The sequence below is a fragment of the Panthera uncia genome, chromosome F1 (genome assembly GCF_023721935.1).
Source record: "Panthera uncia isolate 11264 chromosome F1, Puncia_PCG_1.0, whole genome shotgun sequence".
NCBI lineage: Eukaryota > Metazoa > Chordata > Mammalia > Carnivora > Felidae > Panthera > Panthera uncia.
The window spans coordinates 17,407,397-17,421,771 of NC_064813.1; the positions used below are offsets into that span (position 1 = coordinate 17,407,397).

At 35.6% G+C, this 14,375-nt stretch overlaps 1 protein-coding gene across 12 annotated transcripts in view; it reads right to left on the minus strand.

Annotated features, from left to right (window-relative positions):
* Positions 1-14,375, minus strand: part of COP1 (COP1 E3 ubiquitin ligase) — a 277,450-nt gene that overhangs the window by 74,832 nt on the left and 188,243 nt on the right. The window contains exon 16 of one of the 12 annotated variants that reach the window (XM_049634010.1): positions 2,804-2,932. The exons of the other annotated variants lie outside the window; for them this stretch is intronic. Within the exon in view, the coding sequence (XP_049489967.1) occupies positions 2,925-2,932 (8 nt within the window). The 3' untranslated portion in view covers positions 2,804-2,924. Of the gene's footprint in view, positions 1-2,803; positions 2,933-14,375 lie in introns of those variants that run through there. 12 annotated transcript variants of the gene reach the window in all.

The following is a 14,375-nucleotide window of genomic DNA, read 5'->3' on the forward strand; positions in this document are numbered from 1 at the left end:
TAATCTCAAAACACCAACGCTTGGTCTCCTCTCTGAAGATTACAATTTGGTAGGTTTGAGATAGAAACAAGATAAAATTTTTCAGTTTCTCAGATTTTAAAAGCTATTGTTCTAATGCTATTTTTCACAATATATTGTAATTTATTTGCTTGTCTATCTTATCTAATGAGCTGTGACATCAGGAAAAGTAGGATTATTTTTTATTTTTGCATGCACAGTAACAAGTAAATTTTTTAAATGTGTTTCTGAAGTTAATAAATGAATGCTATAACTCTAATGAAAAGAATTCCAGGCACTCTGGTAAGTGTGACAGAGGGGAAAATTTTTTTTTTTAGAACGGTTACAAGGTCAAGCTCCTCTAAATAATCAGTACGTACTTTCCTTCTAGGTACTGAGAAACCTTTAGATATATATTTCACGTTGTAGAAGTAGATCTATAAGTAGAACTGCAGAGTGCAAAGTCTACTGAGTACATGTGCTTATGCTGGTCAGTATCACACCAGTCTACTAAGGATCCAGGGTGTAACTAAGTATCACTTAACTGCAATCTCACGGATGTTTCATACGACCAAAGCTTCCCAAGGCTGACGCTCTCATTCCATGTGTCTTCCAACAAGCTTTTATTCAGAATCCAGTATTCCAGAGTTATATCAAGTGGCTGGTTTCGTTTTTATTTTTTGCAATTTAGATCTGGTGCAGATCCATCTTTTTGTATCCATTCCTCCATCATCCACCTAAATATCTGTCCATCCATCTGCCTATACAAGTAGGGTTAACATCTTCTATCCATCAGGTGCTGAGTTACCTACACCAGCTTTTGGTTGTTTGGAAAAAAATCTTTGTCTTCACTTGTGAAAGATTTTTTGGCTGGATATAGAACTTTGGGTTAAATTTCTTTTAGCACTTTATTTTTATTTAAGAGAGAGAGTGAATATATGTGCAAGTGGGGGAGGCACAGAGAGACAGAGAGGGAGAGAGAGAATCTTAAGTGGGCCCCCACACCCAGCATGTAACCCCAACCCAGGGCTCGATCTCACCACTGTGAGATCCTGACCTGAGCCAAAATCAAGAATCGGACGCCCAACTGCTGAGCTACCCAGGTGACCCTCTTCCAGCACTTTCAATGTGTCAGCTGCTCCACTGGTTTTTGGCCTGTATAGTTCATGATGAGAAGTCTGCTATAACTTTTATATTCCACTTTCTATATTTCTTTCATTCTGACTACCTTCAAGAATTCACTTTGTTTTCAGTATTTTGACTATGACTTAACTAGGCATTTTGGGTCCATTTTTTATTTTATCCTCTTGGAGGTTCTGTGAGTTTCTGGTATCTGTGATTTGTTACCTTTCATCAGTCTTGGAAAACTTTTGGTCTTTATCTCTTCAATTTTTTTTTCCTTTTCTCTCCTACTTCCACAATGCTAAATACAAGTGTGTTTTAGTATCCAACAAATCTTGGATACTGTGTTGTTTTTCCCTCCCACTCTTTTTGGGTAATTTTTATTGACCTACCTTCAAGTTTATTTAGATTTTTCTTAGATTATATCCAATCTGCTAATGAGCACATCTAAGAAGTCCTCATTGTTAATATCAAGGTTTATATTTTAGTATTTCCATTTCACTTTTTAAAAATACTTTCCATCTCTCAACTGAAAACTCTTCATCTTTTCAAGTATATTGTCTACCTTTCCTGCTAGATCCTTTAACATAATAATCAGTTATTTAAAAATTTCTGTCTCATATCCTAACATCTGGGTCATCCATAAATCCATGGATTTCTTCTGAGTTTTGGTAATAGAATGCTTACTCTTACTTGTCTGTATGTCACATACTTTTTTTTATTAAACATAAGAGATCACATACAGAACAGTAGATACTGAAATAAATGGTATTTCTGCTTGGAAATAAATATACCTCTTTTTCCGTAAGGCCATTCATGTAAGGGGATCAATCAATCTAGTCAGTGGTTAAATAGCATTTCAGTTTCAGTTGTTAAGCTGGCCATTAAGGGTACCACAGGCTTCAAATCTTTCCAGTCATGAGCTATCATCACCTCGTGCTTAGTGTGGATCCTGGTCGAAAGAAATTTTTCTCTGTATTCCTGTTCTACTCTTACCTTTTTATCAGTTCCTGCAGGTCAGCCTAAGAGAGAATCTTTCTCCATGCTCTTCTCCCTCCCTCAGTGGCAGAAGGGTCTTAACTTGCTCCTTTTGTTTTATTTGGTTGTTTTTATTTTTTTTTTTTTGCTTTTTGTAGTAGGATTCCGTTTGGAGCAGGGGATCTCAGTTCTTCTGGTCCATCATGAGTCTTAGGAAGAGTTCATATGCCTGAGCTTCCAATGTGGGGTCTTCTTAGCATTCCAAGCCCCCGCCATCATGGCAGCCAAATTCTACATATATCTTGTGCATGTTTTAGGCAAGAGAGAGTTTCATGCCACTTCATCAGTGGTAGTAGATCTCTGCTTTGCACTGATGCAGGATCCTGGGCCCAAGAAGTTTTCCTTGTTCACTTCCAGTAGCTTAAAGTTTCTGCTCCATATGAGAAGAGGATTCGGAGAAATGGGTGATGTCTTGTGCTGGTCTTTCGGTAGGGACTGATCACTTTGTGAACTCCTGCATGCCTGATGTAGGCTATTGCCCTCACCCATTCTTTCTTGTTGGAAGCCAGTGGAGTGACATGGAGAAGAGCATATGAGTAAGTGGGCACTCCCCTTTTGTTTCGGGCTTCCAGTTATTCTACACAGATACGCCAACCCACACGTGGCCTTTAAGAATGCATTAAAATTTTAGCTCATTTCTTCTTACCAGCTTCTATGGTGGCTACTTCTTCCTCTTGTGGTCTGCAATTGGTGAATAGTTCATGTGTCCCATCCTTCCTTGGAGGGGCTTGTCATTCCTTGGAATTCAGTTTCCATGCCTTGTGACCTCAGCTCTCTGACAGGGGTCAAGAAAAGTTATAATTTTGTAGCTCATACAGCTTTTTCTATTTTCAAGATGAGAGTAACATTTTCTGGTGGTTTTCTAGATACAAAGCAGAACTCCCAAAGCGCCTATCAACAGCATTTTCTTATCATATTTATGAAACACACATTCTAAATTCTTACATACTTACAAAAAAACTACACTGGTCCTGCCTGGTGCAGTGTTTCTTTTCACTCACACCAATCTATGATAGTAACAGCTCAATCTTTCCTTGTTCACACTGCAGCAGCACTTTTAAAGTATCCTGGCTAGAAAATTTTAATATATATACTGGCAAACTTGGCCTCACAGTCAGTTGGTTGTCATACTGACATCAGTATCACTATATAGCCAGTTAGATATAAAGTCTGATAAAATGACTAAGGAAAAGAATAAACACAAGGTATAAATATAAGAATAATTTCTAAGTTTATGGAAGGTGAAAACAGTATTTTCTCAGCAAAATCTCAGATATTTTTATTGGATTAGTAATCTGAAAAAGGCCTTTACCTAGGTTTCCTGGCATGGTTAAGAACTGACAGGGAGAGTTAGTAAGAACTACAGTGAGCTGGTGGTGATGAAAATAAATCACAAAATACATGTGTGAAGTGAGAGGAAGAGACATAAACATGGGTTTGAGAGTGACTGGTAAGTGCAGAATGGCAGGCGGGACTAGAGAAAAAAAGAAAAGAAAGGAAAGGAAGAAGAAGAAGAGGAGGAGACAGAGAAAGAGGGACCTGACAGAAGAGGGGAAGGAGGGAGGTAAGGAAGAGTGAAGGCAAAGAGAATATGAGAGAGAGAAAGAGAAGGGAGAAGAGAGAGGAGGAAGAGAAGAGAGAAAAAAAGGAGGGAAAAAGTTGAGACAGTAAAAGAGCGCTAGAGGAAGAGAGAGCATGAGCAAGCGTGAACACGTAAAAAAAGAAGTTTCTGAGATGCTCAACTTTTTCTATCCACAGATGGTTCTATTATAGTAGACGAGTCCAGGTTTCCAGATTCCTGTATGAACGTAAGAAAAAAATCCCAGATCTCACCAAAACTCCTTTCTTTAGGTCATGAAAGCATATTTCCTTCCAATAAAAAATATTTTGTTTTTTCATTGAACATTGTACAATAACTCATTTAAAACTTAATCTGTCAATGGGGCGCCTGGGTGGCTCAGTCGGTTGGGCGTCTGACTTCATGATCTCACAGTCCGTGAGTTCGAGCCCCGTGTCGGGCTCCGTGCTGACTGCTCAGAGCCTGGAGCCTGTTTCAGATTCTGTGTCTCCCTCTCTCTCTGACCCTCCCCCGTTCATGCTCTGTCTCTCTCTGTCTCAAAAATAAATAAACGTTAAAAAAAAATTTTTTTTTAATTAATCTGTCAAATAAAGCACTTACCTAGCACCTAATTTTTGACCAGTAACAGCCATTCATTGACTCTCTACCATCTAGAACTATCCACTCCCATCATCTCCCCAATTAACCAGGTAGACTCACAGACTTCTACTTTTTTGCTTAAAAGAATACTGTAAAACTACAGCCTCATAAATTTTAAGTCAGTGTCTAAAAGTTCTCATCACATATTTAAATATTTGCAAGAGTTGTCATTTATAATATATTAATGTGGTGACATTTTAAAATATAAATTTAGTGTACCTAATGAAATCTAAATACCACGGTGATTTGATATTCAACATCATCCTTTAAAAAATACATGAATAAGCTATTCTTTAATAATGGAAAACTTTACATACTCTTTTCCTTGAATTTACATAGACATTCTCCTTGCAAAGTAAAATTTATCCAACTGATTTCATGCTTTTTATTCTATCTTACTTATTCTCTCTTCTCTGGAAAAAAAATGAACATTAACCTCATTTCCTGTGACCAAAATGCTCTAACTGTAAGAAATTCTTTCCATATGAATTATCATTAAAATTATTAGTTGCACACAATTGATAAATAATACAACACACTTTAACAATTGTATTATTAAACAAAAGTAACATTTTATTGGAAATGTATATTTTCAAAACGGGGTTGTGGCATCCCCTCTCCCTGTGCCCTCTGTCCCCATTTTGTTCTGGTAACTGTAAATAAATATTATACACTCTTAGAATTCTATTCTTATTGTCCAGCATTAATTCTATTCCTCAGGTTAATTTATTTCTATAGATATGTCATAGAAATGGAAATTTTTCTCAATTTTTTTAAATCCCAAATTTATGCCAAAAATCTCATAGTAATCTATCGTCAAAAAAAACCTTTTAATGATTTATTATTTTGATTAGACCATCTTTCAATTTTACTGAATGCAAAATTTATAACCTTGTTACTTAGTAATTAAGAGTAACTGAAAATCAACATTTCTGCAAAACACTTAAATGCTTTTACCGGTATCAAATCAAATATACAGGACCCTAATCCTTTATCCCAAGTAGTTGGAGCAGATAAGTTTTACAATACTGAATTTTTCTGATTTTGACAGGAAATATGCTTCATATTATGTACCACTCCCATTAAGGTTTATGTCAGCATCCTGTAATCAAATATATTACTATTACTGCTGGAAAACTTACGAAAAATTATACTAAGGTGTGTGTGTGTATCTGCTCTAGATATGAGGTCATCAAATGAGCAATGAATTTCTGGTATTCAAAGCTTTCTGGATTTTCACACTGCAGATATTGGGAGTGTGGATCAGTATTAATTATACCTGTTATTGTGGTGCCTGGGTGGCTCAGTCAGTTAAGCGTCTGACTCTTGATTTCCACTCAGGTCATGATCTCACAGTTCATGAGTTTGAGCCCCACACAGAGCTCCTGGATGCCAGTGCAGAGCCTGCTTGGGATTCTCTCTCTCTCCCCGTCTCTCTCTGCCCCTTCCCCACTCTCGCACGCATGTGTGTGTGTGCACGCTCATCCGCTCTCAAAACTAAAAACAAATTACACCTATTATTACCATAGTCTCAGAAAGGTTGCAAAAACTCCAAATACTGCAATTTTAATACAGTTTAGCCTACAAAGTGTTTTGGGTGCACTATTTCGCTTTGTGCTTTTGTGTTATTTTATGATTTAAATGTATTTTTGTCAAAACCTGACAGTGTAGATTTACTTTATCAGCTTACATATTAAAAACAACTAGACTTATTCTGCCAGATTATCTTTTTGAATTCAAACTGAAGTGTTAATATGCATCCCTGTAATACCACACTGTTTTTCTGAATTCTGATGCTATGACAGATAAATGGATAAACAGGGTGCAAAGTTTATTGCCCAAAGGAATAAGAAGGTCCACATTCAATACCTGGTGCTAATAAGCTCTCAGCTTTGCTTCCCCCAGTGATACTTAAGAATAAGGAACAATGCATACTTTTCTACTTCCACTGCTGCACTCAACCAACATCTAAAGTAAAAGCACTATAACACAGTATAAAATATACTTTCTTTAATGCCATGTTTCACTCTTAATAGAAATCTCTATAAGAGAAAAAATGATAGAAAGTTACTCTAATAATGACATTTTGAATCATCCCTTTGATAATCCTGAGGTTTTTATAGCCTGGAACAATGTACCATATTACAATTCATGAGGATGTGAGATATGCTTTTCCTTTGGAAAACAGGAAAAAAGCTATTGTAAAAGTTGAAGTCAAAAGGACAACAGGCATGACACCTCACATGTCAATGTCAGGCATATCAACTGGCATCTGAAATTCGGGGATCTAAAACTGAATCTTCTTAAATCTGTTAAGTTTCTACACACATTTGAAATACTTCCAGTGTTCCATCAGGATGTTCTTACTCCAGTTTGAAAGCTTCTGTTTTACATTACATACCAAGTATTAAAGTGTATCTTTCCACACATGAAGATTTTTTAAAGCATGTGTATAAAGGTACTACAGTGATTTTATGTTGATTTTTCCTATACTTTCAGACAAGGGGAAGCCGGTGAAGGTAATATAATAGGCTACGTGTATACTGCCACTCTGTATGTAATGATTTTTTATAGACAGAAGATGATTAGTTAGAGCCTTGATAATTATGTAAAGGGCCTTTATTCCCTCGATACCATACAACTTCATAGAAAGTGTATTAATCAGCCACTGCCACAGAACTGCTGTGTAATAAATACTCCAGAATGCAGTAGCATAAAACCTTCATTTATTCTCAACAAATGAGGGATAGCTTAGAGTTGGCTGATTTCAGTCCAGCTTGTTTGTGTGTCTGGAGGCTGAACGATTTGGCTGGGTTAATAAGCAGGTACTGCTCCAAGTGTCTTCCCCCGCCGCCCCCACCCTCCTTCCGCCCCTGGACCAGCAGCTGGCTTGAGCATGTTCTCCTCATGGTAATGGCAAAGCGGCCAAGGCAAGTCACTGGTCAAACACAGAGTCAAGGGTGGGTGTTTCCCACAGCAGAAAGCACTATTTTATGGCAAAGCACACAGATACAGGGAGGGGTGAAGAATTGAGACCATTAATGCAATTTAGTATCAACATTAAAATCTAAAACCTATCTTTCAGCATCGTACAATAGCTTAATATTGATTAAAAGAGACTAATTAAATTGGCTCTGTTGTTAAAATTAGTAGAATCTATAATGTGGTTTATACACCTTAAAATTAATTCAGAACCACTAATGGAAGAAGTATTAACAGGTGCTAGCACTGTATTTATGCACTGAAGGTAACAAAAAGATGAGATAATCATCAATCAATGGAAAGAAAGCTGGCTTAGACAAGCTTTCACGCTCCTGGCTTATAATACTGACATGGCAATCTATACATTCTATTTTAAGATAGGATCACTGGGGGTAGGGGGAATCTGGTCACATGTGATTTAATTCAATTTAGCCCATTAAGATAATATTTTAAACACAGTCTCTATCTGTAACTCAGATACTAGTGGCTAAATTTTATATTTTCTGCAGCAGCCCTTTATAATACACAGTATCTTCTTAGATCTTCATTCTAATTTTCTCAAGAAATAATCTGTAAATTATGATTCATCACTCTCCTGTGTTAAGTATATTTTAAAAAATCTAACCTTGCAAACAACGTGAAAACACCAAATAAATGTTTAAATTCAGAAAAAGGATTTCAATTTTCTAACATGAGTTTTCCAAAATATTTAAGGTATTGCATATGACCAATTTTCAATAATCTATAATATATAATAGTAAGCCACACTTAGAAGTCAATATTTTAAAACCTCAATGAGGAAAAACACATTTTCTGGAACCCTTTCAGTAAATCACATAACAGGACGTAAAAACCTTCCTCCTCTATCGAATCCATATTTGAATATGCAATGGTAATCTTGCTTTACTCTGGCATTGGGCTTATTCAAATAATTTCCTTAAATATAACTCATGCTAACTGTAGGTGCTTACAAAAAAAAAAAAAACATAAATGATATAGCTCAACCTAAAACCTTAGTGAACCACTGGGAATGAAAACAACAAAAACTGAATCGTTTTGATGAAGTCTCAATCTTTCACAAAGAAAAACTTGCGAGAGACTAGTGTATCTGTTCACTTATAGCTGCCAAAACATCAGTCAACTTTAAGAAGTTTCCATGGAAATATCTTAAAAGTCACCAAGAAAAGAAACTATTTAATGGTACTTTCTATAAATGTCTATATGCTAAATTTTTTGCATTGTTTGAATTAGTTTACATTTTTTACAACTTTTTAAAAAACTTTGTGACTTGGAAAAATAGCCTGCATACAGAAGAGTCTATACAACATATGTGAAGTTTCAACCTCGTAACTAGTAAACTGGTTACAAATACAAACATTCACAAATTTTAAAAGCCTCCTGTACATCGTATTTCTTCTCCATCTGACAGGTAAGCACTATACTTAAAGATATAATAATTATTTCCCCTTCTCTTCTTTATGGTTGAATTATATATTCCTGCAGTGGATGAATATATTCCTAAACAACAGTTTGTTTTGCATGTTTTTAAATAGAATTACACTGTACATTTCTTCTGTGACTTCCTTTCATTTAACCTATTTGCTTATTATTCATCCATATGGATTCATGGAGCTGCATTTCATTCTCACTGCTGAATGTTTCACAGTATGAATTTGCAAACAATGCCATTACATACATTATTTAAATATGTATTTCTCGGGGAGCCTGGGTGGCTCAGTCGGTTGAGTGACCGACTTTGGCTCAGGTCATGATCTCACGGCCTGTGAGTTCGAGCCCCGCGTCAGGCTCTGTGCTGACAGCTCGGAGCCTGCTTCGGATTCTGTGTCTCCCTCTCTGTCTCTGCCTCTCCCCCACTCATGCTCTGTCTCTGTCTCAGAAATAAATAAACATTAAAAATAAATAAATAAATATATATATATATATATATATATATATATATATATATGTATTTCTCTAAGGCAAGGATTCTCAGACTTTGGAGTGCATAAAATTCATTTGGGGAGACTGTTAATAAAAAAAAAAAAAAAAGGTTCCTAGAGTCCATCAGAAATTAAGAATAAGGAACAATGCATACTTTGATTCAGTAGGTCTTGGTCAGGGTGCTAGAATTTGCATTTCTTATCAAGCTCCTAAGTGATATTGATGCTAACTGCTGTGCACACACACAACACTTTGAGTAGCAAAGCTGTAGGGTGTATTTATCATTTTCTTATCATTTATTTCAAAGAGTTCTTCATGAAATCTGGATACTAATACCTTGTCATTGTAGGTGTTATCTTCTGCCAATTAATGACTTTTGCTTTAAATTTTATTGGAGATAAATTTAATCACCTTTCATTTATGGTTTATACTTCTGTGTCTTAAAGCCTTCCTTACCACAAGATCATGAAAATATTTTCTTACATATTATCTTCTAAATACTTTAGAAGTCTTACTGTTCATATTTAGGTAATTTTATCAACTGGAATTGACTTTGTGTATTACATGAGGTAGAGCAAAAATTCCCATAACAACTGTCAGAGTCCAAAAATTCTGTATTTTCCAAACAATCACCTTTGCCAGGTATCAAATGTCCATACGTTTGTAAGCCTGTTGCTGGTTCTGTTCCACTAATCTATCAATCCTTTGCCAAAATAAAACTTTTTATTTACCATGCTTTAACCCTGTTTCCAAGTGTCTCCTGTAAAGAGTACATTATGAACATTTTAACTAGCCTCCTAATCCCTGTCTTTTACTTGGAGCAAATTAGACATTTCCATTTACTTTTAGATATATCTGCAGTTCTATCAGCTTATTTTCTTTTTTAATTACCCCTTCTAATTACCCCAAATATTTGATGCTACTTTCCTACTTTCCTGTTCTCTTGGATTAACCAAATATTCTACTCCTTCCACCTTGCCACAATAACAGTTTGGATTTTGTACTTTGGTTCTATTATTTTATTAGCTCCCTGAGGAATTACATCATGTATTTCATACTTCCCAAGTGTGTGTGTAGTGCTTACTCAATATTAGGTTTCAAAAACTGAATGATCGTTGGGGCGCCTGGGTGGCTCGGTCAGTTAAGAGTCCGACTTCAGCTCAGGTCACGATCTCGCGGTCCGTGAGTTTGAGCCCCGCGTCGGGCTCTGGGCTGACGGCTCGGAGCCTGGAGCCTGCTTCCGACTCTGTGTCTCCCTCTCTCTCTGCCCCTCCCCTGTTCATGCTCTGTCTCTCTCTGTCTCAAAAATAAATAAACGTTAAAAAAAATAAAAAAAAAAAACTGAATGATCGCATCTATTAAATTAGTAACAGCTGAACAGACGCCTAACTTTAAATATCTCACTGCATTTAATATAAATACAAATTTTCCTTTGCAGTCTGTTTTTAAAAATATCTTGTAGCTACAGTGCTACTTACAGGCTGGAAGGCAAGAAACGTAAATAGGTGAAAAATTTACTAGGGATGCCTGGATGGCTCAGTCGGTTAAGCATCCAACTCTTGGTTTCAGCTCAGGTCATGAGCTCATATCTTCGTGGGATCAAGCCCCACATCTGGCCCTGCACTCGTGGTGCAGAGCCTGCTTGGGACTCTCTCTCTGCCCCTCCCCCACTTGCACAGTCTCTGTCTCTCAAAATAAACAAACTTTTAAAAATTAAAAAAAAAAAGTAATGATCTACTAGGTGGTTCAAAGTTGTTTTTAGACTCTAGCATCCCCAAAAGTACACTGCATGACTAAGTAATAGAATACTTTGTTTTTTAATAGTATTGGCTTTATGCATGCCACTCCCATTTGAGTTCACTCAAGTTACTTGCAAAGTTGAAAATAAAATGTCTTTAATATTCATTTTTGCCCTATTATTTTTATACTACTTACTGTTCATGAATGCTATGACACTAAATCCAAATTTGTTAAATATTCAGAAATTTAATTTATTTAACTATGAAGGAAAAGACATCATCCCCACTGGCAGCTGCTGTATAAAATAAAGGACAAGGCATATTTATAAACCTAGCAAGCCTAAACCTTTTCCCATTACTTAAATAACATGGGAAATTACAATAAAAGACACCTCAAGCACTTACACATCTACCTTACTCAAGTTTCTCCATGTTAACTCTAAAAAATGAATTAAATTAGGTTTCATACCACTTTAAACACTGGCTTCTTAAATTGAAAGGAATTAATTATACTTTGGGGTGGGGGCAATAGAATGGAGATCTAGAGCATAGAGGTTCATCTTTTAGATTCAGCCCTAATTTAAAGAAAGAAAAAATACTATAAAATAAAGAAAGAAAAGTAGTATAAAAAAATGCTTAGTGGCCTCCTCCTCAAGAAATGCTGTATCTATCTCTCTGTGGAGAGATACCTGTAAAACTGTTAAGAACAGTACATCTAAAGAGGCAGTGTAATGATGCTTGGTGAAGAAGAACTTAAGCTTTATGTGTAACATATGAAAGTTGAGAGTGAGGATATAATCTTGTACTATTTGTACAATTAAATATACACAATTTTTAAAAGATTACATCAATTTTTAAAAATTGTTTTAATCTTTATTGAGAGAGACAGAGACAGAGACAGAGCGTGAGCAGGGGAAGGCAGAGAGAGAGGGAGACACAGAATCTGAAGCAGGCTCCAGTCTGACCTGTCCTCACAGAGCCCGACGTGGGGCTCATACTCACGAACGGCAAGATCATGACCTGAGTCGAAGTCAGATGCTTAACTGACTGAGCCACCCAGGAGCCCCTGATCACATCAATTATAAGCACTGAAGATGCATATATCAGATAGCCTCAGACAGCTTTACTCAGACTCAAGAAATCTGTGTGGAAGAATCTTTATAAAAATTCTGAGTGAAAAATTTCAGAGTAAACAACATGAGTCAAATATAAGGAATACTGAAGCCGATCATGGAGGGTTTGGAACGGAAGCAAAGGAATCTATATTTATTCTTTAAGTAATAAGAAGCAACTGAAAGTTTCAGAGTAAGGGAAGTAATATGTAGGTGTTTAAAAATAAATTATCAAGAACAACAAAACAAAAAACAAAGGTTATCTTTTCCTTTTGAAGACTGAGTTATTATGCCAATCACAAAAACTACAAAGTATCAAAAATAAGAAAACAATATTTTAACTGTCGTAAAATACTACGTTGTATGACTATATCATATATATTGTTTTCTTATTGATGAACTTTTTTTAATTAGGCAATGCTGTAAGGAACATCTTTTTCTTGGTTGAATCATATGAAATCGGTGTTTTTGTAGGTCAAAAATATTTGAATAGGGACGATTTTTTATGGTTAAACTTACTCTATTCTTTTTATGCTAACAGTAATCTTTAATTTTGGACTATACAGTAAATGGGAAATGTTACCTGATTGTTTTTACTTGAATTTCCCTATTGTTAGTGAAGTTAGACATATGTTCATATGCTCATTAGCCACTTGGATTTCCTCTCAAACTTCCCACTTATATTCTGGGCTCATCTTGAGTACGGAAAACAAAGCATTTCTTTATGGAAAACAAATGGTATGTTTATGCATATGAACTATTTAGCTTATTGTGAGTAACAAAGACTTTATAGTAACCAAAACTAAAATTGTTTATTGACAACAGAGTTAAATAAGATATTTCAGAATTCCTGTTTGTTCCGAACAGTATACCTTCCCAGTGAATACATTATTCACACAAATGCCACTCCTAAATCGGAATAGTAACCTTACTATTTATAGTAAATGGATTTATATCACTAATTTCTGGGGCGGGGGGGGGGAGACTATTATTACTTTAAAAAGAATGCCTTAAGAGTATATATATTTCCTATCTGTTATACTAATTACAGTTAAAAAAACTGCAAGACACTTCAGGTTAGTATGCAAGCAACTCTGATGATCTCTTAAAACCACAGACGGCTAGGAGTTCAACTTACTTTAATCTTGCAATGCTATCCCAAACTGGCTTTAGAGAAGATAGATTGGAGAAAAATAGTTTTTCTACCTTTTTATACTCAATAAGAAAATATCATGTAGTAATCAAGTAATAGACAATTAATAAACACTTTCATCTATACATTAAAAATGTGGCACCTGGGTGGCTTAGTCGGTTAAGTGTCCGACTTCAGCTGAGGTCACGATCTTGTGGTTCGCGAGTTCGAGCCCTGCATCGCACTGTATGCTGACAGCTCAGAGCTTGAAGCCTGCTTCAGATTCTGTATCCCTTTCTCTCTGCCCCTCCCCTGCTCGTGCTTTTTGTCTCTCTCTCAAAAATAAATAAAAACGTTAAAAAAAATTTTTTTTTAATATTATCCTCTCTTCTGGTAAAAACATGCTTCAGATAATCTCAGTGCTTAAAAGAGTTTTAAATAGTGTAAAATAAGATTCAAAGCATGTTCTCAATATTAACCACAAAAAAGTAGTTTAAAATTCCTAGTCTACTATTTTCAAGTGGGACCATGACTTAGGACTTGATATTTTAAAAGAAATACTTGTGAATATTTAGTATACCACAAGAAATTTCTCATGCTATATTCGCCATTAAAAAAAACCAACAAACTAGACATCTTTCTATAACATGATAAAAGGTAAAAGAGCAAAATGATGAAGTAAAAGAGAAAAATATATTACTTGTACCAAATAGAAATATAAGCTCTAAATGAAGACAGGCAGGGAACCGTCTTAGAATTAGCACAATGCATCACTACCCAAGTAGGATCCACAGTGCCTTTGCAACAGGGGAGTAAAAATGTAGTTGGTGAGTAGCGTACTTACTCATTATCTATTTCTGGCAACTTCAAAAGCAATGTTTAAAAATGTACAGCCCACTTCTAATGTCATATTCATCATCATAAATGATATTTATTAAGCAATCTCATGAATGTGACTCTGTACTTCTCTCAGTGGTAAAATAAAACGATACGGCTAAAGTGATGTTTCACAGTTTAAAGAGAAACATTTGGATAATAGTCTATTTTCTAACAAATGCTACAATTCTAAATGAAAATGAGGCAACATCAGTCAC